Below are 25,335 nucleotides of genomic sequence, written 5' to 3'. Positions count from 1 at the left end.
CGTTATATATTTATGTTTTAATAATATATTTTGTGTTAATATCTTCCTATATTATAGCGTGCTATATTGTGAGAACAATGAGCTCGCTTCTCTAATGAAGTGCAGTTGCTTAATTCGGCCACAAGAGGTCAGCGCAGTAGAGTACAGCACATGGAAACCTTTTAATAGAACTGGCTCCTGGTTAATGTAAGAGGTAGGTGACCTGAATTTTACTATTTGTTTCATGAAATTGTATGATTTTTTTTTTAAATCCAATCAGATTCCAGCCCCTGCATTTTACCGTATTAATCTAATCTGCCCAGGACATCCAGAATCAATTCTGGCAGATGCAACTAAAACGATATAAGCAATTTGATGGTTTTGTTAATCTGCTTTCTAACCCATCCTTACAAGGAAAGAACATTCGCCCTTGATGACGTCAGCATTTTCTGTCCTCCGATTGTTTTGTCTGAGAAAAAATGTTTCAGGCAAATTCGACCAGCAAAAAACGCCTCAGCATCTCTGGTGAGTATGATTCATTTTTTAAATTATTTCTTTTATTGATCCAGGAAAACAACCTTGTTGAGATGTGAGGAAGGTGACTAGGTGAGAATATCCAGGCCATATTAAATCGTTTATTATTTATAAACAACAAAACAAAAACCCAACACAAGCCGTTCATTCCATCATTTCTTCTCCACGCTGAACTTCTGACCTCACAGAGTTGTGACCCTCGCTTGTCACTCCATCCTTCCCGACAAGAACCGACTTCTTCCGAACGTTGCCGGAGATGACGTCACTAGCTCGTTCCCCTCGCCTGCTGCGTGCGAAGGAGCGAGAGAGGAAGGACGGCTCGCGGCAAAGCAACAAGGAGGAAGAGCAATGGCGACACTGGCTCGCCTCATACCGAGTCCGGATAGCTTCCTCAGCGAGCCTTGGTCTTCATTCGTCGGTGCGGCTCAACTGCGTCTCATTGACGGTAAGTTCCGAAGGTGCGCGGTCGTTGACGTTTGTCTTTTTCTTTTTTTTTTTTTACGGGCAAAGTGTCAGGAAGTGCTCCCCCCCCCCCCTCACCTCCACCCGCCAAGTGTTCTGTGATTGACTCGCCTCCTCCACTAACACGCAGCGTCTGTCAAAAGCAGCCAAGTAACTGTCAAAAAAAAAAAAAAAGACGAGCACCAAATGGCCAATGGAGAGCCCGACGTGTGGGCCACGCACTACCGAGGCAGCGAGGCGAACATTGACGCTGCGTGTTTTCGGCCCACTTGACTCCTACAGTGCACCGAAGCTATGTTGGAACTATCCACTACTCGGAACTTTGGTAGCTGCTTTTTTTGACAGCGACAACGAGGGGGGCGGGGGAGCGAGCTAACAAGCTAATGCTAACTACTCTGTATACGTGCGCCCCCCCCTACCCCCTCTTCCAACCTCCCCAGGCCGCAAAGTTTTGAATGCGTTTTTATTTTGGAGTTGATAGTAACAGTTTGTTTCCACGCAGACTCGCTTTCGGAGAAGTGCCACGGAGAGCTTTGTGCTGTCAATGAAGAAGGTGAGCGGGAGAACTTGGAGCTGTCGAGTAAGCCGCGTGTGGCAGCACACTCGACTTACTCGATTGTCAACAAGTCGACCAAAATCGATTGCAGTTCATAGAGCACTCGTGTTTAAAAAAAAAAAAAAAAGAAATTCACTTTGTACTTTTAAGTTAATGTTTTTGTTAATGTGAACAAGAACAATGCAGGTAAAACAGAAAATTGTGTTTACATTTTATCAATATGTTGAATGACATTTTTAAAGAGGACAAAAATCGGGCAAAATGTCTTTCAAACTCAAAACAATAGATTAGTCGTGTATTTTTATGACTTTATTCAAATTGCATGTTCATAATGTACCGGCGGTTTACTTTACCTTTGACATACAGCAACACAACAAGGAATGACACCGTAGTTGTGCGAGCTTGGGCTTTTATTTTACTTGATTCCCTTTTTATCACAGAAATGATGAAGTCGTTACAAATACAGGAAACAAAACAAGCACTCGCACAATGAGAAAAATTGCCCTTTTATTACTTTCACATCATCGCCACACTTTTTCGGCAGCTAACTTCGCTTTACGACAGCGTAGAAGTAGGACAAGCTAATGGAGAACATTTTTGTGATCACTCTTGATTATTTCATAACATATCTCGTATGGTCCGAATGCTGCACTTTGGGAGTTTCAGAGGAGTTCCTTCACACCTTGTTGGTATAAATACTTCCAGGCGCAGAACGTCACTCTGTTGAATCACCGCAGAGCCGCAGCCCTCGTGTACACACAAATAAACACGCGGCTAGGGAAAGTCTTCACACGGGCTGGTCAAATACCACCCCCGCTTCCCCCCCTCCACGACCACACATGCTTAATCTCCAGTCAGTCAGAGTGGAGCTATTTCCCTCGCTGAGTCTTCACTTGACGCTAACAAATGAAGACTTGATATCTAAAAGATTTTTTTTTTCCTAGTGGTCAAAAGTATGTCTTAAATTTATATGGTGTGTTTCCGTGTAGAGTCGTGAGGAAATCATTGATTGGCCGCTTTGTGTGATGACGCTGCTTCTCGCTGCCGTCCTCAGGGATGCTCCACCGCCGTCTGTTTCCAGTGCTGGAGGACTTTCATCTCGTTGTCTGCCATGTCTGCAATCAGGTGGTCACCCCTCGGGGCTTCCTCACACACTACGGTAAGATTAACTGTCTTGAGTATTTTGCCAACTTTTGTTCAAGTCGCAGATACTACAGTAGAATGTGCGGATGAAAAATGATCTCCGCGCCTTAATAATGCAACATTTTTATTCGATTAATCGATGGCGTAATCGGTAGACTAATTGATTCTAAAAATATTGGATTCAATGAGCTGTTGACCACTGCCGCACTTTGTTTGCTCTCACGAAAAGCCGAGCACTCCAATTAAATCGCACGTACACTCATCGCCGCTTGCCGATTGCGACTCGGCTCGCTCTCATCAGCCTGCGAGCTGCTCCTGCTGCTGCTCCCGGCACGTGCTTCAACCTCAACGTCTGAGGTCGAGGGCTCACACACACACACACGCACGCACACAAACTGATTCCTGAGAGAGACGAGCGACACTGGCATAATTGCATGCGCACGCATTCTTACTTTGAGTTTCTCAGCGGAAAGAGGTCAGTGGTATTGTGAGGGCGCACACACACAGACGCACGGTCCTGGCAGCCACTGTTGTTTTGTCCCCGCTTCGACAGCCCAGCCCCCTTCCATGCCTTGTTTGCAGCGGTTCCGCTTGCTGACACGCACACAATCGGGTGGGGTGGGGGAACAACAGGTTTAAAACGCACTCGTTATACATGCACACAAGTTTAGTTTGGGTTGGAGACATTGCTTGATTACCTTTTTTAAAGTATTGATCAGCGCTTAGACCCCCCCTCTCCCGGCCTTTTCTCTGTGTAAACGACCCAGCTGGGTGTCCTCATCACGCACTCGGTCCAGCGGCGAGGTCGACGGCATCGCCATAACGACGGTAGCCGGCGTGCCCTTGCAGTCGAGTGGCTTAGCGACCTTGCCCGGGCAGCCGTCCATTTATTGTAAATCGGTACACCGAGTTCCCGAGCAGCACCGGATGAGCCTCTGTTGTTCCTACGCTCGCCGAGTGTGAAACAATCTGACACGACGCTAGCTTGCATACCTGCGAAGGCGACTGTGGACTTTGTTCTCTCTGAATACAGCTGCTTCTAAACCTCGGCTTCCAGTTTTGTTTACTCACCTGCCGTCCGCACACGCGTGAAATTAATCATGCCGACAGATAAGCACGCATCTCATCATTACTCGTGTGTGTACGCTTGCGTTTATTTTTTTCTTCCCCCCCCCCCCCTCTTCCTCCCCATTTCCTCTGTGTCCATTCATTCAGGTAGTTGGGGTTTAGTTTCCCAGTGAGACAGAGAGGAAGAATCCTGGACCGCACCCCTCCCCTTCCATCCCCTCCCCACTCTGCTCCCACAAAGACATGCATAGCAAGAACCGTAAGTGTGAGCTCCTCTTCTCTTGATTTATTCCCCTGCCCGCTTCTGGCTCGTCCGCATCCGCTCGTGCGCGCTGATCAGCTCAGGCTCCAAAATGTATTTATAATTGATGGCCGTGGTGAGTTTGCAGTCGCAGCTCGGCCGGGGGTTTCGCGAGGACACTTCTTGACGTCGTCGTGTAAACGCTTCTTTTGTCTGGTTTCAGAGAAGCGCCACAGCTCTCCCGTCCCTTCGAGGAACCCGCTGGTTCTCATGAAGGCCAAAGCCCCCGCCGTGGCTGGCGGTCCCGGGGACGGCCTCCCCTTCCGGATCCCCAAAGACTACCCTCACTCGCGCTTCAGCAAAGCACCACTCGCCGTCTATCCTCCGAAGGGAATTCGGAACAAACCATGGTTAGCACCTATTATTACTTTGTTGAAAAGAGCAACTTTATCAATTCTCTGTGCTGGAGTCTTTCAGCATCGTCGCCTCGATATTTTATTTTTAACAAAAATATTTGAAAGGTACATTTAAGGAGACCCATTTTTTTGTTTTTAAATTGTATTATTATTTTTAGTTTGACGTCTGCTTTGTTGCAGAAGGAAGCTCAGAAGGTCAGTTGACGTGCAGATCAATTTCTGATAATTTGCCAAGTCGGCTCGTTTGCTTTTATTGCATCACCTCTGGCCTTTGAAATAAAGTTTCGGAAGATGATGCAATCATAGCCGTTAGCTTTCTTTTTCCCGCACAACTGCTGGCTTGTCCAAATGAAATGACGCCCGGCCTCTTCTTCCCTCCAGCGTCTCTCTTCCGGTCGTGAGCTTGGAGAAGATGCCGTGCCTCAGCCGAGCAAACTCCACCTCACAAGTCCGCCTCGCCGCCCCCTCGTCCTCACCCTCTTCGTCCCCCCTCAAACACCCGCTGCCCTCTCCCACCGCATTCCCTAATGAGAAGATGCGCAACGGCGGGCCGTCCACGCCGCGCTCCTCGCCGTCGCCTCTAGACGGGCGCCCCGGCCCGGCGCGCTCCCCTCTCGACCGCCGGCCGGCTTCCTCGTCGTGCCCCTCCCCCTCTCCCGCTCACAGGCCGCCGGCTCAGCTGTCATCGTCGTCACCTTCAGAGAAGAAGAATCAAAATGGCACCAAGGCTTTTTCTTCCAGACTCTCAGGTCAGCCGTTGTGTCGTCTTTGTGCCTTCACGCTGCAGTGAATTTGTCTCCATGAGCAACTTTGCAGAGGAATTCCTGCGCTTGTGTACGCATGCGCGTCATCAGTTCACACACTCACTCATTCTTATCTCAGCAACGTTTGGAGAGCGTCCAGCTTGAATATTTGGCTGCAGACAAGAGGGAGACTTTCCCTCCTCTTTTCACACATTCCCACTCTCCCCTGCCCCCCCTGCCAGATTTCCAATCTGTTAACTACTTTTCTTAGAACTATACTCAAAATGTCTGACTTTAAAAAAAAAAAATGTATGTCCCCCCTCCCTCTTCAGCTATCTTTCTCTTCTCACGTCCATATTGTACTCATCTTTCAGCTTTCCCTCGGTTCCTGAGTCATGATTTGATATTTTTAATAATTTATTTTCTCTTTGCTGTTGCTGTTGGCACAGGAAAAGCACAGACGCTTCCCTAGTGTGTTTTTTTTTTTTTAAATCTTTTTTTTGAGGGGGGGGGGGTGCTTTCAGTTCTCACTTGTTGACACACGGTATGTCATGAAACGCACAGACCAATTTGGAGTTTAAAACAAAGTGGTTTATTGTCAAACTAGCTTGTTCTTTTCTCATGTGAGTTGCAGCAACTAAACCAGATGCAGATGGAGAAATCGTAAATGCGCTCAATGTGATAGCCGTTTGTTTATTTTTTTTCCAGGAAGAGTATTTGACCCGAATAAGCACTGTGGCGTCCAGGACCCTGAGACCAAACAGCCGTGCACACGTTCCCTCACCTGCAAGGTATTATAAATAACAGAAAGATGTCAATGTGTCTAAATGAATCACCTTTAAATTTAGGCATCACATTTTCCTTCTTCTTTCAGACTCACTCCCTAACCCACCGCCGAGCCGTTCCCGGCAGGAGGAAACATTTCGATGTCCTCCTGGCCGAACACAGAGGCAGAACCAAGGAGAAGGACAAGAACGGCTGCAGCCCAAGTGTCACCTCGCAAGACGTCGCTTCTCCCAGCAAGCCGCACTGCCCGAACGGACGCCCTCTGTCCACGCTGAAATTAAAACTGGCAAACGCACACATCCCCAGGTAAGAAGAGGGGGAGTGCTTGTGGAGTCGTGCTGTTCACGGTATCCCCACCAGGGGGTGCTGTAAACGGAAATTGTGGATGTGATATTTTTACACTTGCAGATAAAATAATTTCTTTTACGTGACCAAACTCAAACCAGTTATAGCTGAAATTATCATTAATATAATAATTATGTTTTGTAACTACTCCAGGGTTCCAGGCACCGCCACTTCCATGCCTCAGACTCCACCGCCAGCAACCTTTCCTGCCCCAGCAACCGTCCTACCCTCCCACCCGGAGCTTTCACCTCAGCCTTGGACGACTACATCCAGCGGGGATGGTGATCGTCTCTCCAGCGACGAAGGCGACGCACCGACTCCCGAGGATGCGCACGGACCCGCCATTCACTTCTCGAACCACCACCCTCAACCTTCCGGGGTGAATATGGACTTATTTTGAAGCTGCTGACATTTTAGCTGTCAATGACATTTAATATCAGTCTGTAATTTCTCATATTTTCTTTCCCGCCTTTTCTGGACGCAGGTTTGCATATTCAGCAGCAGGCTGATGGGACGAGGCCACTACGTGTTTGACCGGCGGTGGGACAGGATGAGGGTGGCGCTCCAGAACATGGTGGAGAAGCACCTCAATTCACAAATGTGGAGGTCGGTGTGTATTCTCCTATCTCTTTGTACAGTAGATAATTTCTTAAATCTTTAATTGTACAAAGCTCATTCAATTAAAAGTATGAAATAGTTAATTAAGATGGTGACCAGGAAGACAAAGGTTAAAAGAGAATTCAAACAATATGGCCAAATTAATTGACAAGAGATGCTTGAAAGTGCAATTTTATTCTGAAATGTCAAAAATACTTGTAGAAAGGAGCCGAAATATTTTTTTTATTCTAATTCTAATCTTTATCATTCCAATTTTGTATCCATGTAAATATGCCGGCCTTTTTAAATAGGCAACTTTTTATTTTTTGATGACATTTTAGGGCTGTTTTTATTATGTGTGGTTATATTCAGAATCACGAGGTGGTTCTTGGAAAAAGTGTCTTTGCTCTTCTAGAAATTTTGAAAGCCCTTCCTTTAAAGAGACCTTGTGCATCTTGTTCCAGAAAGGTTCCTCCAGCTGCTGAGAGCCTGCCCACCCTTTCGCCCTCCGGCACATCCCAACAAGCGCCCCCTCCTTCTCCCGCGTCGGACACTTCCTCCCTTTTTACCGCTCCGTCCGGTCCCTCCTTCCCTCATGCCGCGTCATCACCCGGAGCTTTGACTTTCAGAGATGCCCCTCAGCCTCATGCCACTCTGGGCGCACCCCGCCACAGCGCGCACAGGGCCAGCCGCCCCACCAAAGAGAGAGAGGACTCTGTAGCGGAAGCAAGGAGGAAAAACTCTTCCTACGCCTGCTCCTTTCGGAACGGGACCAGCCCTCACGGAGTATCGGCGGGGCCGGGTGCTAAAAAGGGACACGGTCGGGCGGGGAACGGACTTTGGGGCTACAGCGGCCACTGGCTAACGAATGCTGACGGCACTCAAGGCCAGAACTCAAATAACAGGTAGGTGGAGGTCCGCAGCGTTTTGTACGTCAGAAGCCAGTTGGAGCTCACTAAATGTCATCAAGTGCAAATTCCCCTCGTCTGCTCCCCAGTGATCTTGGCAGCACCAATATATCCTACTCATCCAGCAGGGAGCTGGCAGCCGCTCCCTCCCCCGGAGCCTTGAATTACGGGCAAAAAGCAGAGGGGAGGAAGAGGAAGAGTGCCGGCGCTCACGAAGGGAAGACCGGCAACAAGGTGAACCGGCTGGGAGCTGCCGACGGCTTCTTTGGGAACCGGAACGACGGCGAGTCCCAAAGACAGGTAGGCTATCTTTTCATTTGAAAAATAAAATGAAGCAAACCCCCAGTTTAAAACAAAAAAAAATAGCAACTGGTCTCCAGCTTGAATGTTATTGTTAAACACAAAACGTATATTTAAAACGCCAAAAAGTTCAGCGAAACCAACCACACGCACGTTAGCTTAATGCTAATGTATAATGTGAAACACCATAGACGGGCTGACCGAAATTAGCATCAATGGTTAGCAACATGAACAACAGGAGCTTCGATTTTATATCCTTGCTCTTATATCAGATTTTACAACTAGTTGCATATATTTTATATCAAACGCTTAACAAATGGAGAATTGATGAGAAAATTGCCACTTGTTTCAGTGTAAAAAAAGAAAAAAAAAGGTACATGAAACAACTTGCTGTGGATGAAAAGTCTTCTTTCTCCCCACAGGCCAAGTTGCATCACTGACACCTGTTTGGTAGAATGTCGGGTAATGACCCTCACCACTCATACCCCCTCGCCCTCTCACCCCCTCCCCTCACTGACAGACCCTATGGGAGCGACGTCTCCCCATTTAGTTCCGTTCCGGGCCCCACGTTCTGGTCTGCTTTTCACTCTCCGGTCCCGACCTTGGAGGACGTAGACAGGAAAAAACGGAGACGGCGGAGTCCAAAATGTTCATGAGGAATTATTTTTTTTTCTTCCATTTTTCTAGTCTGGTCAGCTAACAAGGAACTCCTATAGGACTGGCACGTCAGCTTCGACAATTTTTTTTTCTTGCTGTGATGTTTGCTTGACTGCAAACTTTCTCGGTTGGGTTCTAACCAGCTTTCTTGGCCCTCCCTCCCTCCTCTTTTTTTTTTTACTCCCCATTTTATATCAAGCCGCTTTTTACGCGGACTCTCCTCGCGGTCTTTTGTCCCGTGTGCATTGTGTACACCCAGCATGGCTGTGTTTAAAGTGCTCTTACTGCCCTCGTCCTCCCTCGCAGCAGCTTCCAGCAGTGCCACCCTAGGGCCCCCTTCACATTAAAAAAACATCTATATTTACATGAAAAAAAAAAAGTAACCATTGATGCCGTTCAATGCATCGTATTTCAATATAGGAGGAAGTGTGAACTGGAGTTGTTCATAATTTTTTTTTTTTTTTGGGGTGCCACATACATTTAAGGTATAATTGACATTTTTGAAAAAAATGTTGAAAATGTGTCCATATCTGTTTATTATTTTACTTTTTGGCAGAGGCGTAGCCAAGCCGGGGCGAGCCGGGGCGGCGCCCCGGTTAGGACTCCCTGCGCCCCGGTTGAAAAAAATCGAGCTTTTTTCGATTCTTCATTTTCATGCCGTTTTTTTCTTTCGGTCTTGCGCGAATGTGCTTGCGCTATTCTATGTGCGCGATGTTATCCATTCACCGTTTGCCTCCCGGACCCGGATGTTGTTTTAGCGATCAGCGAACGGCGTGGGTGATGTTCGATTTTTTTTCCTGTGGGCGTGCGCCCCTACTGGAAAAATTCCTGGCTACGCCTCTGATTTTTGGTATTTATTACGTTCCCCTTTTGTACTGAGCTTCAGGATTGAAACTATAATTTGAATGCCAATAGCCTGGTATTGCCTCCCTTCTCCTGAATTTTATAATTTTATTTCCTAATAGTTATCTGTGCTCCACTCTGAATAACAGGTCAAGTTCAAGTGCGTCCATTGACCCTTTTAGCAACACGCGACTTCATACATGCACCATTTCAACTCAATTTACTGAAAGATAAAAAACGGGGGGGTGAAATGTTTCATCGCCATTCCCTGCAGCGCTTCCTTTTCACTCGCTCACCGCATTGCTCATCGTAAGCGGTATAAGTGAGAATACACTATGAATGCTTTTGTGGGGAACGCGTGTTTTGTCATCACGTGACCCGCCTGTCATACAACAGGTGCTTTTCAAGCAACACTTTGGAGAGTCTGAATATCTCTTGACACCTTGGACAAGTGTCTTATCAGTATTTCTTGTCTTGTTTCCATTACATCTGTGCTCCCCTTTCAACCCTATTAAAGTTTATATACCGTGGATAGAAAAAGTCTACACACCCCTCTCGGTTTAATGCCAGGTTTTTGTGGGAAAAAACAAAGGTGAATCCACGATTAGTAAGAGGGTGTGCACAATTTTGCAACCACTTTTTTGTTGTTACTCAGCCTAATTTTTTCCCCTGTATGAGTTTTACAGGTTGTCACATAAATGTTAGCATTTGAACATGTGGGGTGTGTAGACTTTAAATAGCTCATGGGGAAAACCAGGCGTTCTATTCCAAAAAAAAAAAAAAAGTCACATTCCTGATTTTGTCACTGGTCTTCCCATTTTTACCCCACAAAATGACGGGATTAAAATTCTTATTTTTGGGGGGAACGAGGAAAAGCTACTGGGCTGGAGAGGTGGCGACTATGTTGGTCATGTTAATAATCTGGGAGCTTCTCAACTATTTCATAGGAAGCCCGACGTGAGGGCGACATTGCGACAACGCAGCTAAAAAACAATGACAAAGTTCACCGATTTTTGTACGTCATTTTCTTCGCTTGTTGTTAACGCTTCCCCCTTCCTCAGTGTTTGCACTTTGTAACAAAATCTTTAACCAAGTTGTATTTATATATATATTTGACACGTTCAAAGTTTATATTTGTACGTCTCTGGCAGTAAATAAGAAGGCCGCGTTTGAAAAGCGAAACCTCCTCCTGATACCAGCGCACTGTTTTTTTCTTTCAGGATTGCAAACTGTGCTGAAAGTTGAATGTCTGCAAACTCGCCTTGGTATTTTGTTTCACTGCCGTTCGACCGGAAGTTGTTTCGAAACACTTGTTTGAAAAGGAAAAGCTTTTTTTAATTAAATAACTAAAGTGTGAACTAGTTGGAGAATCATTTCACCTTGTGCCTCCCTACTTTGAATCTGGAATTATCAATGTAGAAGTTTTTTATGTCCGTACAGTTTTCTACCGAAGACGCGGTTGACGTTTGGAAGGTAAGTCTGCTCGAAATGGATGCACACTTGACATTGATTTTTTTTTTTTAGGTTTAAATATAAAAGATCAATAATAATATTTTGGCTTATTTTTAACATTTTAAAATACTCCAAGCAGCACCGACGCCCGCACCCCCCCAACACAAACTCTTCAGCCCACTCATCCTCAATGCAAACAGCATTCTTATGATAATGAATTAATGCCGGTGCTCAAGTTAATTGTGTTGTTGCCGGCACCCCTTTTGTAGCTCTGCTTTCATCCTTCTTTAGGAAAGACCCGAAAGATAGTTGGAACACTCGTAGAACATGTTTTTTTTGTTGTTGTTAGTTACCACCCCATTTGTAAAAGTGTTTCTCAGTATTGTTTGCAGATTCCCTCTAGTGGTACGTGAAAGAATCGCTGCCTTCGGAGAGTTCAGTTGTTGAACTCGTAAGTATATTACACATTGTTTTTAAAAGATTTTTTTAATTGAACTTTTTTATAGTAACAAGCTAATAAATTATTTTTTGGTCATTTCTTTTCTGTAGTCCCTAAAAAGATATGTGTAAGTTGTTTGGCGCACCTGGATGAAGCCAGTTTTATTAGCAACACCTGATTTTACAAGTGCTACTCTTGTTAAATATGTTTACTTTATATCGACCTTTGACTAAAACGAGTCTAATTTCAGGAAGGATATAAGGTAGGTTCATATTTTAGTATTATTAGCAGCATTACAGTAGCTCAAGTCGAGTTGTGTTACTTGGTCAAAGTTTTGGAAGTTAGCATAACAAGCTACAGCTCAGTGATACTAGCTTGAGCTAGGCTAACAAACGTTAGCATCGCAGTCATGGTAACTTGCTAAAATTAGGAGTCAGTTTAGGACAGTAGCACTGAAATTGGATTTCAAAAAAAGTTTTCTAATTGTGTATTTTCAGTTCACAACTTTTTGTGTGCCCTTTTTCTATTGTGGCAAGTTCTCAAAATGGGGATTGTATAATTACCTTGTCCATCACAATGAAAATACTTAAAGTAAATACATTTCGCATGATGTAATGTATTATAGATTTTGGTCTTCCTCCTGGAATGAAATTAAAATAAGGCCAGTTTAAAAAAAAGGAAATAAATGATAGTTCCAAGGAAAAGTTTCAGTTTGACAGACCAGCATGTAGACATGAATCAAAACCACAGATTAATATTATTTTTTTGTAAATAGATTGGTAGATGAGATGCTAAAAACCTTATTGTCTAGTTTAAGTGTTACGCGGAGTAGGGTTCTCAATTAAACTTCAAATCAGAGCAATGACGTCGACTAGTGGATTAGTCGTTCAACCTGTTTGAAATTCTATTAGATTTGATTTTTTATTACTTAAATCCAGGCTGGAATCAGTACTTAGAGTAAGTACTTTTGTCAGCTCTGACAAATCAGTTAAAAGGGGAGATGCCACAAGCACGATTAATCGACTTCAAGTAACATCGATGCACAGTAGTAAAGTTGACTGGACGATCAATCAGCTCAATCTGTTACATTTAGCCTACTTAAAAGTGTGGAAATTTTATTAGAGAATTGTTTTTTGGGGTTGTGAGCTGTAAATTCAGTTGATATATTAAAAAACAACACTTGTTGTGCTATACTTTATTTTAGTTGAATCCTAACTTCTGATCTTACCAATGTTTTTCAGTCACCTCTGACAAATTGTCAGTAAAATCAATAATACACAAGTGGAACGTTTTTTTCCCCATTATTATTATTATTCTTGACTAATCTTTTGTGTCGTGCCACAACTTTGCGCATATAAGTACGTTTAGTTTGATTTTGACGGACAGCTTAAAGCGTCCCGTTGGAGAGTTCGTGTTGTCAAAGGTTCGCTTGCGCGTTTTGGGGGCGACACAAATTTGGCGCTAGACGTGTGTGGCCTTTGGATTAAAGCAGCAAAGAAATCAAAAGGGATCGTAACGACGACGCGTCGTTGTTCTTTCAAGTGTTTGCTTTTTCTCTTTGTCAATTCCCATCTGTTGTCACCCTTGATCGTCGGGTAGCCCGAGCGGGACGGGGGGAAGAGGGTGCACCTTTGCGCAGAGGCAGCCTCGGCGCCCGAGAGGCTCCTCTGGGTGCACAAAGGCAGCGGCACGCAGTGCAACTTCGCACGGCACGAGCGAACCAGCCACGCCGAATACGCTCCGGATCGGCCGAATCGGCTCGCGTAGCCTCCTCGACACAACACCCGGCAGGAGATACACGGTAAGCACTCGTTTTGATGCGGTTTGGCGATGCACGGAAGGTTCTCGGCGCCTCCGCTTCGGGCTTCCCGAGCCTGCTTGTTTTTGCAGAAAATGGCGTCATCGCCCTCGTTTCTGCCCGGCCGCGGCGAGCACGCTTCCATGGGCTTCGGGCAGCACGAACACTCCGCGCTAAGCCCCGCGGGGTGTGCACACAGCCTCGATGGCGTGTTTTAAGCGAGATCGGCGCCCGTAGCAGAGGCTAGCCGACGCTTTCGTGCGGTGGAAGGACGCGCAAAGATGGAAGGGTCACCGGTTCTGTGCGCCAGGCTGCTGCCTCTTGGAAAAGGTGCTGGAGCTTTTGGCGCATATTAGCACCGCCGTCGTGGGGCTAAGCCAGCCCGGGCGGCCTGGGGCGCTTCCGTGGCGTTAACACCGAGGTGGATGTCGTGTTTATTCGGTGTCTGTGCGTGCTTTTATCCGGCTCAACTCGTCTTTACGCCGCACTTCCCAGCCATGCTGCAGTCGCTACGAAGGGGGGCCTCCACCACGATGGCGCGGAAGGTGCGTTTCGAGCCAAGCTAACACGCGTTTTGTCGCTTCTAAACGCCATTTTAGCGACCAAAAGGGGATTTTGAGCACGTTTGGTGACGGGGGGGAAGGCGGGCCGATACGGGAGAGGAAACAACCCCGCGCGCTGACTCGCTTTACGCAAAAATACGAGTGGGGAGAGTTTGCACAAAAAGTGGGGAAGTCCGACCGCTGCGCAAGCACCTCGGTGGCGCTGCTGCTTTTTGCGCAGCTGGCCCAACCGCCAACCGTGCACCGGCCAACCTTTTGTAAATAGTTGGGACTCTTGGTCACAAAAAAAGGGAGCACAATAGTCACCGCGCCAGCCCCCTTTATGGCCCGTCAATGCGCTCCTAAGTCCCACTCGGGCTGTCCCCCCACCGCCCCCCACCCCTGCCGGATCAGGCAGTGCATGCGTCCTAGCGGCCACCACGGCGAGGCCACTCGACTCACTTTGCATGTTTCCACTAGACAAGCACACGATCTATCGCGACATTTTCGCATCACTTGATATACGCCTCGAGTTTAATTTAAAAAAAGAAAAAAAAGTAATGCATCCAAAGCGTGCGTGATCTGATCATCCGGGTCTACGCGCGACCACGACACGGGATGTGTCACTTCTAAATCGCCCGGTTGTATTTGCGTCACGGCCCTCCCGTTTATGCAGCCGGGCTGGAGCGGCTTTGCACAATGCGCCCGACCGGCAACACCCTCCGGTACTCCGGTATCGGAAGTATCATCAAGCCGGAAAAGAGAGCTCGAAAGCCGGCCACGGCTCTATACCTCCTCGCCCCTGTATCGAAGGCGAGTTCCAGTTATCTCAAGTGAGCAGGCCGGCCAGAGCTGAACGGTCCACCCTTTCTTTTTCTTCCTCCTCCTCCCCTCGACCACTCGCGTCGTGGGTAGATCACGCGTGGATCGTTAGTCCCCGCAAACGCGCTGGGCAAGGGGAAGTCACGCGTGGGTTTGTTTGCTTCCACCACCGTGACGCGCCGCGCGTTACCGCTTGTGTTTTTAAACGCCACCAGCGTTTGCATTGCTTGACTTACACTCTAAGTAAAGCGCCCTGAACTTCGTAACCACCTCGTGAGAAGTGCATTTTTTTTTTCTGGAAGCGATGCATCGATGTAAAAGTCTACACACCCCTGTTAAAACGCCTGTTGTTTTTATAATACTGAAACATGGAATGCAGAAAGTGGAGAAAATATGGCATGTCTGGAAAAGCCTACTAGAAGAGCAGGGGTGATTCAGAGGCACTTAACACACGGCTTCATCCCAGTTATTAGCGGGTGTGCGCACTTATGCAACCACATTGTCTTGTTTATTTTTGCTTCCCCTCCCAATGATTGCTTTTATATGCCAATAATGGCGGAGAAGAGATTTTGAACAGGGTTGTGTAGACTTTAGTGTGTAAAACATTTTGTGAACACCGCAGGAAGACTTGAATGTGATGCAAATACGGGTATTTACTATTTTATCTCCTCCCATGTTTTTATATCAATCGTCATTGCTTTTAATGAAAATGAGCTGCTTGTCTGTCGGTTATCAGACACTGTTGACAGGTTGTATATATACCAAGCGTTGTCGCCGGAGCAAACGTAAACAGATGGAAGATAGACCGAGTACGTACGAGCAGTAGACGTCTGATTGCATCTTTTGTTTGGAGATTTTAAGCTGTGTCAGTAAACTGTTTTCTTTTTCCCCTTTGTAAACTGAAGATAAATTCAATATTGGCTTTTGAGCACATTTGGAGGTTATTTTTAATATTAAATTGACCAATTATGGCCCTTCAAACTTTGGCTAAAATAATTATTCCATGTAAATCTTTATAAAAATCTTTCTGTCCTTAAATATGATTTAAAGACGTTTTTTTGATTATTTCATGCATTACAGCATTTTTAAAATGAATCGGGTGATTAATCGGTCAAAAGAAAATTGACATCGGGTCTAGAGTGTGGCATCGCTCCTTCGGGAAGAAGTCCTGTCTGGATTTCTTCTCCATGGCCACCGGGACGCACCGACTGCTTCCTTCTCGCGTCCCTGACCGTTTGCACGTCGTCTCTCGGGTTTTGTGTCTCGCCTCGCCGGCTTAAACCGCGCCGTGGATTATCACTGAGGATGCAGCATCACGTATTTGCTCATAAATTATGTAACTGCCAAGACTTAGAGATGGATTTGGGAGACACATTTCAACATGATCTCGCAATCAAACCATCCATTTGCTAAGACTGGAGACGGACGGTCGAATGGCTCGGAAGCGTTTGTTGAGGTTAGGTTTTTAGGGTCGTGTGTTGGTCGGTCAGCGGGCTAAAAAATATAAAAGATTTCCACTGAAATTTTGGAGATAAATGGGTTCCTTTGTGTTCAATGCGAGAGTGCCTCAAGCACTTGAATGAACCCACTTAGTGTCAGTTTGAGTTTCACATAAAAATACTGCTGACTTACTTCATTGATGTCATCCTTTGTTTGAGCTATTTTTGAAAGGAAAAAAAAAGAGAAAAAACTGTTGCATAGTTTCTCAGTATCCTCTTTTCTGTCCTTCCGGGTAACAGGTGTCTTCCCTGTTGGAGTCGGAACAAAACCACTCAACTTTTTACATTTTAGGGGGGAACAACAACATTTTAGTAGCAGCTTTGTCTCCCTCTGTTGGACTTTTCTGTGAACTACAACGATAAACATGGCCGACTACTGTTTATTTAAGCTGATTATTTTTTTTCCGTTTGATTTCTACTATTTACATAAACAGTTTGCTGATCTTTTAGCGTCAGCCGGTAAATAATCATAAAACTATACCGTAATCACACAGGTGGTAGCTATCTTTGTCTTGCCAATTCATCACTTTTAATGTTATAATTAAAAGTGACGCGCAGACACAGATGGTGGATGAAACAGGAAGTGGGGGGTAGCTGGACTGGCTTACTAGTTTTGATGGTAGTAGAGACACAATGAATGCTGTTTAATTGGTAAAACAATGAGCAAAGTAAATCCATGTTCTGTATTTAGTATAAATTATTTATTTTACACTAACGGGCACGAGTGCATTGTACGTCCACTAGAGGGAGACATCAATCCAAATTCACATTCAGGGTTGTTTATGAAAAAGCTCAATATGAAAATCTTAACCTGGGTCATTTTACACTTTTATTTAATTTTCTGATGATGAAGTATATTTAAAAAAAAAAAAACAGATCCACTAAATTTTCCAATTCTGTTGCCAAGCTCAATATGAAAATCTTAACCTGGGTCATTTCACACTTTTATTTAATTTTCTGATGATTAAGTATATTTAAAAAAAAACCCAGATCCACTAAATTTTGCAATTCTGTTGTCATATGTTACAGGTGAAGTCGGCGTGTCGGCACCATGGTGAAGACCAAGTCAGCCGGAAGGAAGAGCGCTCACACCGTCCGCCAACAGGTACAGGGGAATAAAAAGTCTAAAACTGCACCAGAAACCTTCGTTCCTCCATACATTTATTTGCCACAACATAAGTTATTTGCTGAATCCACGCCGGTTCCGAATCCAGGTGGCCCACTTTGCGCCGCACTGATGTTCAGCAAGGCGCCACAGTGTGGGAGTTGTTTATCCCCGTTCAAGGGCAGTGGGGACGTGAGAGAGACAGACGAGGGGGACAGTGAGAGTAAGATGATGAGGATAAATTGGTGGGTGGAGGTGGAGAAAAGATCAGCGGGTGCAGCAGATTTGGTACACACCAACGCACGCCACTAATCTACTGAGGTGTGTGTGGATGTCATGAGGTTAACTTTCACCCCCTGGATGCGAAGGATTGATGACATTACACGCACGCAAGTCATTCTAGGTCAGACTAGTCAATTTGGCTCAGTGGAGCGGAATGCAGCCAATGAAATGTGTTTTGTCACTCCTAGTTAAAGTTAGCCGTTAAACTGTTGCATAAAAAAAATGTGCACTAAAAACCAACTGCTAGCTTAATGCTAACATGTAATCCAAAACACCATAAACAGGCTACCAAGATTAGCATAAACATCTTGTGATAACCCTCCTCACTTGGTTTCTTTTTCCTCGTTGGTTTAGTCTCTCCAACCAGATGCGGAGGAAATTCCACACAGTTCGAACACGGAACCAACTCCGCCGCCGGAGTGCGTCTCTGACAACCTCGGCACTCCCGCTCCTACCGAGGCAGAGGCTAAAAGTCCTCCAGAAGCCCCAGCGGACATCCTGGCAAAGGGTGATTGCTCTGCCCTGGCCAAGCCGCTGTGGAAGCCCATCCCCCCTCTGCTCCCAGAGCCCGACAAGGGACCCGCCCCCGACACCCGGGACCAGAGCTGTCAGACCGAGGACTGGCTGAAGCAGACCACCCCTGGCACTCACAACGCAGGTAACAATCGCCCAACTTTCTGGAATGATGAATGGCCCCACTTAGAAGTAACAAAGCGTCTCATTGTTTTGTCTCTTTCAAGGTCACTGCGTGGAGCCCGGAGATCCTCCTGTGCTCCAGCAGCCCCTGCACACCTCCAAATCTGGAATCCATCAGATTATTGAATGCTTTCGTTCAGGTTTGGAACACACATTCACACTTGACCAAATAGTCATATACTGAATATGGAATGAGTGGAATCGTTGACTCGTTTTCCTATTCGCTCTAAAGTACTTCATGAAATAAAATGTAAAGCCCGTCACAAGTTATTCTTCTCTAAGCCGTGATAGTGTTGGTTGCTCTTTGCGGAGGATAAAGAATATATGATATGAATGCTAATGTCTTAAGTCATTTGTAAGGCTGAACGATTTTGTCTCTGTATTTGAATAATATCACTTTCAACTTTTCTGCTTCATGAAAAAATGATTTTCACTACTTCAGCACAGAACGTATCGAGGGGCACGGTTTGATTATTTCTTTTCTTAGTTTTTCCAGCCCAATTGCTTCCTTGCAATTTTTAAATTGCATTCTGCTACACTGGGCTGTCGCTTTGAATTTGATTAATTGTTCAGCTCTAATCTCAAGGCACCAATTTTTATACGGTGCACGATATAGTTCGCTCATCAATTACAAAATGGCCAACACGCTGTATCGGTGCTCTAATTCCCGACATCGTTTTTTGTGCGTGCAGGCACCAGCCAACTGAGGCACATGCTGCTGAGGGAGGTGGACACCATCTTTGAGTGTAAGGTGTGTCGAAGTCTCTTCCGAGGCCTGCCCAACCTCATCACACACAAAGACTACTACTGCCTGTCACGGCTGCCGGAACACGACGGTGAGCCTGACAGTGTCAACGTTATTTAGATGTAGCGTACCTAATGTTTTGTCTCTCAACTTTAACCACCTTTCGACTTGTGTGCCTTTAGGCGATGACCGACAAAGCGTGGCCCTTCAGGAATTGACAGACATCATCTATCACAGAGCCGACCGACCGGACTATGTGGTACGGCTGGAGCCCATCCAGAGCACCAGCAAGGCCGTGTACCAGTACCTCACCACCGAAGAGGAACTGGCTCGGTATCCGTCGCGAGCGCCCAGGTACTGTTGGTGGCGCCAGAACTGACCTGTCGTTTCCTTAACCTTGCCATGTGGCATTCACAGTGCCAGGGAGAGTCCAGTCGCATGGGAAGGAGAAACTGGGGAGGCTGACAACAACCAGACCGGCCAGCCCCGTGGTCCGGAGAGCCCAGCGCACAGCCAGGGTAGGAAGAGGTGGGAGGCGGAAGAGGAGGAGGCGAAAGAAGCGGCACCACAGCCTGAGGACGAGGGATCCACTAGTGGGGTAGGTGTTGCAAATCACACGTCAAGTTGAGGTTATAATAATGACATCAAGTTAGACTTAATGCCAGTTGTCCGTCCAGGTTGAGGACGTTACGATCTCGTGCTGTCTGTGCGGTCAAGACTTCAACTCGCGCCGCAGCATCCGACGCCACTGCCGCAAAATGCACAAGACCAAACTGGAGGAGCTCCGCAAGTTCACCGAGACGCGGACGGTCCCGACGAGCCTGCTCTCGATGGTGAAAGGTTAGTCCCACTTGTCTTCCGTTTGTGTTTTCTGAGAGAGCTAAAATGTGTTCTTATTGTGAAGGTCGGCCACAGTCACTGAGCACACCGCCGGGAAAGTCGTGCCCCGTGTGCCTCAAAGTGTTCGCCACCAAAACCAACGTGCGGCGCCACTTTGACGAGGTGCACCGCGGTCTGCGACGGGACACTATCACCCCCGCCATCGCCTCGCGGCCCGGCCAGCCACTCTCTCTGGAGGCCACTCCACCCAAGAAGGGCAACAGCGCCTCGCCGCCGCAAAGCAGCACCTCCAAGTCGGGCCCTGTCAACGCCAAAGCGGCGCCTCTGAACCAGAACCGCGCAAAGCCTCAGAGCCAACCTCAGACGACATCTCAGAGCCAACTGACGAGCCGCTGCACGCTGTGCAAGAGGAACTACAGCTCGCAGGTTAGTCTTGGTTGCCCTATCGTACGGTGTTCCACAGGGTTCAATTTTGGGGCCCCTGTTGTTTTCACTGTATCCATTTTTAAAAATCCTTAAGGCTACTTTTGGAACCCTGTAAATCTGTTGTCGATCTAATGCGAAGTGTTTGTCTCTTAGCTGATGTTGAAAAGACACATGCGCATCGTCCACAAGATATACAGCGTCAAAAGTAACCGATCAGTGACCACGCCAACTGCTACGCCGCCAACTGCACCTGCGACCAACACCACCAGCAGCAGCACCAGAGTGCTGCCTAGCAACAGTATCCAAGTCAAACAAGAAGCGGTTGAACCCTTAGAAGAAGACGAGCAAGATGAGGAAATGGCCCAAAGTCCACCCGCGTCTCCCACTCATAGCACGGGATCGTCAAAAAGTGCCGTCGGGCTCTCTGCTGCCCTGAAAGTCAAGGAGGAGGAGACGGTGTGGAGCCCCAAGGCGGCAGCCGGCACGTCGGCCGGGAGTCCGGCGGCCAAAAACAAACTGTCGGTGGGCTTTGACTTCAAGCAGCTCTTCTGCAAGCTGTGCAAACGCCAGTTCAGCTCCCGTCAGAACCTGTCCAAGCACATCGAGCTGCACATGGACGGCAACGAAATCTTCATCAAGTTCTACCGCTGCCCGCTGTGCCGCTACGAGTCGCGCCGCAAGCGGGACGTCCTGCGTCACGTGACAGTGGTGCACAAGAAGTCGTCGCCTTATCTGGCGAAGATCATGCCCAAACTGGAGAGCCGGGCGGTGAAGAGGCTCGCCGAGGCCGTCCTCAGCAACACCAACCCCAAGAAGCCTAGCAGCGGCAGCAAGGGGGAAGTCAACGGGCGCCACGCCTCCACTACGTCCTCCCCTTGCCCGTCGCCTCCCGTGACCCGCAAGCAAGACTCGGCGCCACCTTCCACCTCCGCCCGGAAAACCCCGGAGCTGCCGTCCCCATCTCCCGCCCCCTCGCCGCCCGTTACGCGGAAACAAGAGCGTCAACAAGCCCACCAGCCTCGCCCCGTCAGCCCCCCGATGACCCGTCGCAGCGACAAGCACTCGCATCACCGCAATCCAGCCTCCGCCTTGCCGACGAACACCCGCCGCCACGATGCACCGTCCGAGAGCGGCGGCACTTCCGGATCAACCTCCACCGAAGTCCGAGTGACCAAGAACTTCTCCTTGCACGCCTGCGACCAATGTGGACGTGCCTTTGCAAAGAAGGTACTCTCACATTTCTCACTTTTCTTTTTGTCCTGACTTGAATCAGAAGCAAAACAATTTGATGAATTGACATCACAAATGCCATCACACTGCAGCGCCTCAGGAACACCTTTCATCCGTCACATTTCTTTTTTTTTTTTATTATGTCACAAAGTGCAAGCAAAAGTTCATATCTTTAAAAAAAATACTTTAAAAACTCTTCAATCTCAACATACCATCTTAGATGAAATGCAAATGTACTTCTGGGTTAAATAAATCAAATTGTGCTCAACAAATGTACTGGGCTGGATTACAAAACAAAGTTTAAGCCACTGTTTGAATATTTTATTTGGCGATTTCTTTTACTTACCACTAGAGGGAGCCTGTGAACCCAAATCACGTTTAGTATGTTCAAGCCATTAAACAATGAGTCCTATTTTGACAACATAATTATTTTGTCTGTTTCCAGTTGTACCTGGAGTCTCACAAGCGAAGTCACCGCAACGCAGCGACGGCAGCGGGCAGCAGGAGGAAAGGAGTCAGCACACGTTCCAAATCGCTCGTGTGGTAAAGAAGAAGAAGAAATGCACCGTAAGAAACCTTTTGGCGCACTTTGCCTGCAGTTCTCTGCTCCTCCCAAATGTTTCCTTTCTTTCCCATCCCCCCCCGGGCCAAAACATTCACCACACAAAAAACGTGAGTGCGTACTTGAGCTAGTGGCTTAAGAGGTGCGTTTGTACCCCTTTATTTATTCCCCCAGTATGTAGAATACGGGTCCCGTGAAGAGCTGAGTCAAAACGTTTCCCAGCTGTTTCCTTTTTGTGAAATGGAGTTCTTTGTCTCGTGCCTCCTTTTTCCTCCGGCCGTGTTTCCTCCCACCTTCCGTCTCCTGCCTGCTTGGCTGGCACAATGCTCGCCTCGGGAAGTCGATTGAAAATGCGGACCACGAAAGAAACAAACAAGAAGAACGGGGACAAACTTGCACCTATTTTTTTCCCCCCCAGGAGAAATACATTTTTAATCTTTTTTTTGGGGGGGGGGTAAGAGGAACTCCAGAAGAAAGCAGCGTGTAGTGTAAAAGGTGTCCAGAAGATGGTGGTGCTACCCATGAAAACTTTATATTCTGAAAGAACCATTGATGGATGAAGATGAACAGCCCCCCCCCCCCCTTTTTTTTGGGGTGAAAAAGCACCTATTCGAAACATCAATTCTTAAATTATATAAAGAGCATATGTGTATATATATATAGGTTATTTACTTACATTTAAATAGTGAGATAATCTAGCATTTGAATTAGAATTTCTACTTTTGCCCCCCTCCCCCCCTCCCCGTATTACTTATTTAGTTAAATCAATTTAGGTGGTCAGGTAGTCTGCAAAACACTGGCGAGATGAAGACCAAATGTAAATAATGTTCAAAAAGAAAGAAGCCAGAAATGGAACAAATTTTTACACAATAGACGTGCGAGTCCAACAACTTTGATATGAGAAGGGTGGAAATATATGAATTATTCTTCCTCGTTGGATATGTTAATATTAATTGAAATAGATACAGTAGTTCATATTCTAATGTCTTGACAGGTGGAGCATTTTATTTTATTTTTTTGCGAGCGTGTAATGAGAATAAAAACTCGTTTTTAGCCAGGGAATAGTTTCTTTTACATGTTGTCATTTTAAGGTATCTTTCAAATGTTCCTAGAATGTACAAACCACACAGAAATAAACATTCAAACTTTTAAGCGGGACTTTCGTCTGACTTTCTTTTGTCGCTCTCAGATATGAATAATAAAGCCACATCCATCATATTTGTTTATCTCTTTCACAGACAGACTTCATTTACCGTGACTGCGATTGCTTTTGCCCACATTTCCATTTTCTCGTTTGTCATTTCCTATTCGACGATATAGCTTTGATTTATTTTTGTGTGTCGTGAAGTCATTCTTCTGACGTTGTCAAGCGTGATGCGAGGAATTTGTTTTGGATAAAGTTTTAATATTCCTCCATTGTGTATACATTGCAGGGCAAAGTGTGGATTTGAATAGAATTTAAAAAATAAATAAATGGATGGACAAGGACACTGTTTAGAGGTGAAAATGTAAATATTTTGATTTTGAATTTAACTCATAAGGCAAAACGGTATATATATATATATTTGGTTTTTAAATTTCAACTCGTAATGAGATACATTGATTAAAAAGAATTTTTTAAGCCTAAATTAAAAACAAACGCTAAATTAAGGCGACGAGACTTGTTGCAATGGCATCTTCTGGCCTCAAGATGACGCTAGTGTTCCAAATTTCTTTCCTATAGGCGAAGCGGAGTCCCAACCATCAAATTGAACATGTTGCACTCCGCCCCCCCTCACCTCCCCCCTCGCCCTCCAATCAACACACAAGCGAACCCCCGTGGGGCTCCTCCAATCGCGTTCCTCGCGGCTGATCAAATTGTTATTACAACACAGATGGGATGCGCTTCATTTACTTTAATTCCACTCCCACACCAAGATCCACCACGCTCCTGTTTCTCGCGGTGGGCGGTGCTTATGACAATCAATGGGCGTAATCGAAAAAAATCGACTCAAGTTGAGGCAATCAATAGGGCGGATTTGACATATTGACGCGCTCGTGTAAAATTGTAACATTCTCCCCGTTAACTATCTAACCTATCAACACGGATCGATAAACTTGATTGACGTTCGTGCGGCTCAATTTCGATCCCAGCTATTGACGTAACGCGTGAAACGAATGCAGGTGTTTTCTGATTATTGACGTGTCGTGACGTAGGTCTGACTTTCTCTCTCCATGTCGCGCGCACGCACTCCCTCTACCTTCTCGTGGCCGCGCGCACGTTTTGGGGGGAGCGCTTGATTGAGGCAGCTGCGCTCGTCCCACGGACGGTATTCCGTTCGATATTTACCTGTAAACACAAGCAAGGAGCACTTCTAGCAACATTTGGGCGTCTTCACCTACGTTTTTTTTTTTTTTAAACTGTCGTGGATAAGGATATCACACTCAAGGAGGACTGCTTTATTTTTTTTTCTCTTTTTTTTTTTTTCTCTTGGAGGGACCCCCGCACGGGAGAAGACTGGAAGTCCACTCGGGGAGGATACTCCTCATCTTCCACACTCTGAAGACTTTAAGGTATTTTCTTTTCTCCATTCACATTCCACCAGTGACTCCAACATTTCCATTCTTTGCGTCGTGCGTGCCCACCTTAGAGCTTTCCCCCTCAAAGGGAATATTGCAGTGGTGTTTCCTCATCTTTCACAGAGGATGGCACTGTCTCATTTAATGAGACTGCATGCACAGCTTTATGGGACCCTATATGAGCTGCATAATCAGATTATGGGCGAGTATTTTCCATTTCTTTTATCATATTACTCATTGTTTCCAGATGAATGCTGATAACTTGTAACTGTCGAAGCTTCCTTGTGTAATATATGAGGGTGGAGCGTTGGTAATTATTCAAGCAGTGGAACCCGTATTGTTTATCAATAAAAATAAATAATTTGTTCCAATTGAATTTGCTCAACTGGATTAAATCTTTTTATCGACTAAGTGAATCACTTTTAGTGTAACTTACATTAATCAACATATGATATAGTGTGCTTCATCTCTACTGCATCCTCTTCAGCCAGTGCTACTAGTAGCGTCTGGATCTGGCCGTTGTCAATTAGGCACATCGTCACCGTAAATATGATCTAAGACATTTTCCTTTGGATAATTGGATATAAAATGGTTTCCTCTTACTTTCTTCATTTTGCGTCAACAAGTTTTGTTACTTGTGTCATGTCTGTACATGTGGGACAGAAAGCAACTCTGTAAATCATTTTTTGACGCAATGATAGTTATTGCTTGTTGTCGTCGTATCTTGCTCTCCCACCAGATCATACGTCACAGATGCTGG

At 46.2% G+C, this 25,335-nt stretch overlaps 3 protein-coding genes across 7 annotated transcripts in view; all 3 read left to right on the top strand.

The window, feature by feature from the left end:
- Positions 1–776: 776 nt before the first annotated feature.
- Positions 777–9,147, top strand: atxn7l1 (ataxin 7-like 1). 4 transcript variants are annotated; one of them, XM_037243176.1, is made up of 13 exons: positions 777–958; positions 1,478–1,528; positions 2,586–2,690; positions 3,894–4,001; positions 4,207–4,393; positions 4,781–5,148; positions 5,851–5,933; positions 6,017–6,234; positions 6,427–6,652; positions 6,758–6,879; positions 7,335–7,775; positions 7,868–8,078; positions 8,501–9,147. In XM_037243176.1, exons 4-13 carry the CDS (start codon positions 3,986–3,988, stop codon positions 8,516–8,518), a joined length of 1,890 nt encoding a protein of 629 aa, XP_037099071.1. In that variant the 5' UTR covers positions 777–958; positions 1,478–1,528; positions 2,586–2,690; positions 3,894–3,985; the 3' UTR covers positions 8,519–9,147. The 4 variants fall into 4 exon arrangements, with proteins under 4 accessions (XP_037099071.1, XP_037099070.1, XP_037099072.1 ...); XM_037243175.1 differs by having other exon boundaries at positions 3,890–4,001; XM_037243177.1 differs by having other exon boundaries at positions 2,521–2,690; positions 3,890–4,001.
- Positions 9,148–12,903: 3,756 nt separating this feature from the next.
- znf800b (zinc finger protein 800b) lies at positions 12,904–22,596 on the top strand. The gene is made up of 11 exons (XM_037242951.1): positions 12,904–13,270; positions 17,160–17,235; positions 17,872–18,175; positions 18,258–18,353; positions 18,906–19,049; positions 19,141–19,312; positions 19,376–19,556; positions 19,636–19,798; positions 19,863–20,224; positions 20,378–21,451; positions 21,900–22,596. The coding sequence occupies exons 2-11, from the start codon at positions 17,182–17,184 to the stop codon at positions 21,999–22,001; spliced, it is 2,652 nt and encodes an 883-aa protein (XP_037098846.1). The 5' UTR covers positions 12,904–13,270; positions 17,160–17,181; the 3' UTR covers positions 22,002–22,596.
- Positions 22,597–23,927: 1,331 nt separating this feature from the next.
- Positions 23,928–25,335, top strand: part of grm8a (glutamate receptor, metabotropic 8a) — an 85,562-nt gene continuing 84,154 nt past the window's right edge. Inside the window, exon 1 of one of the 2 annotated variants that reach the window (XM_037242949.1) lies at positions 23,928–24,569. The gene's annotated coding sequence lies outside the window, so the exon portion shown is untranslated. The remainder of the gene's footprint in view (positions 24,570–25,335) is intronic. The other variant, XM_037242950.1, reaches the window with a different exon arrangement.

The sequence above is a fragment of the Syngnathus acus genome, chromosome 23 (assembly GCF_901709675.1).
Source record: "Syngnathus acus chromosome 23, fSynAcu1.2, whole genome shotgun sequence".
NCBI classification, from domain to species: Eukaryota; Metazoa; Chordata; class Actinopteri; order Syngnathiformes; family Syngnathidae; genus Syngnathus; species Syngnathus acus.
Note: the sequence above shows the minus strand (reverse complement) of the source record. Positions and strands in the feature narration are given on the sequence as shown.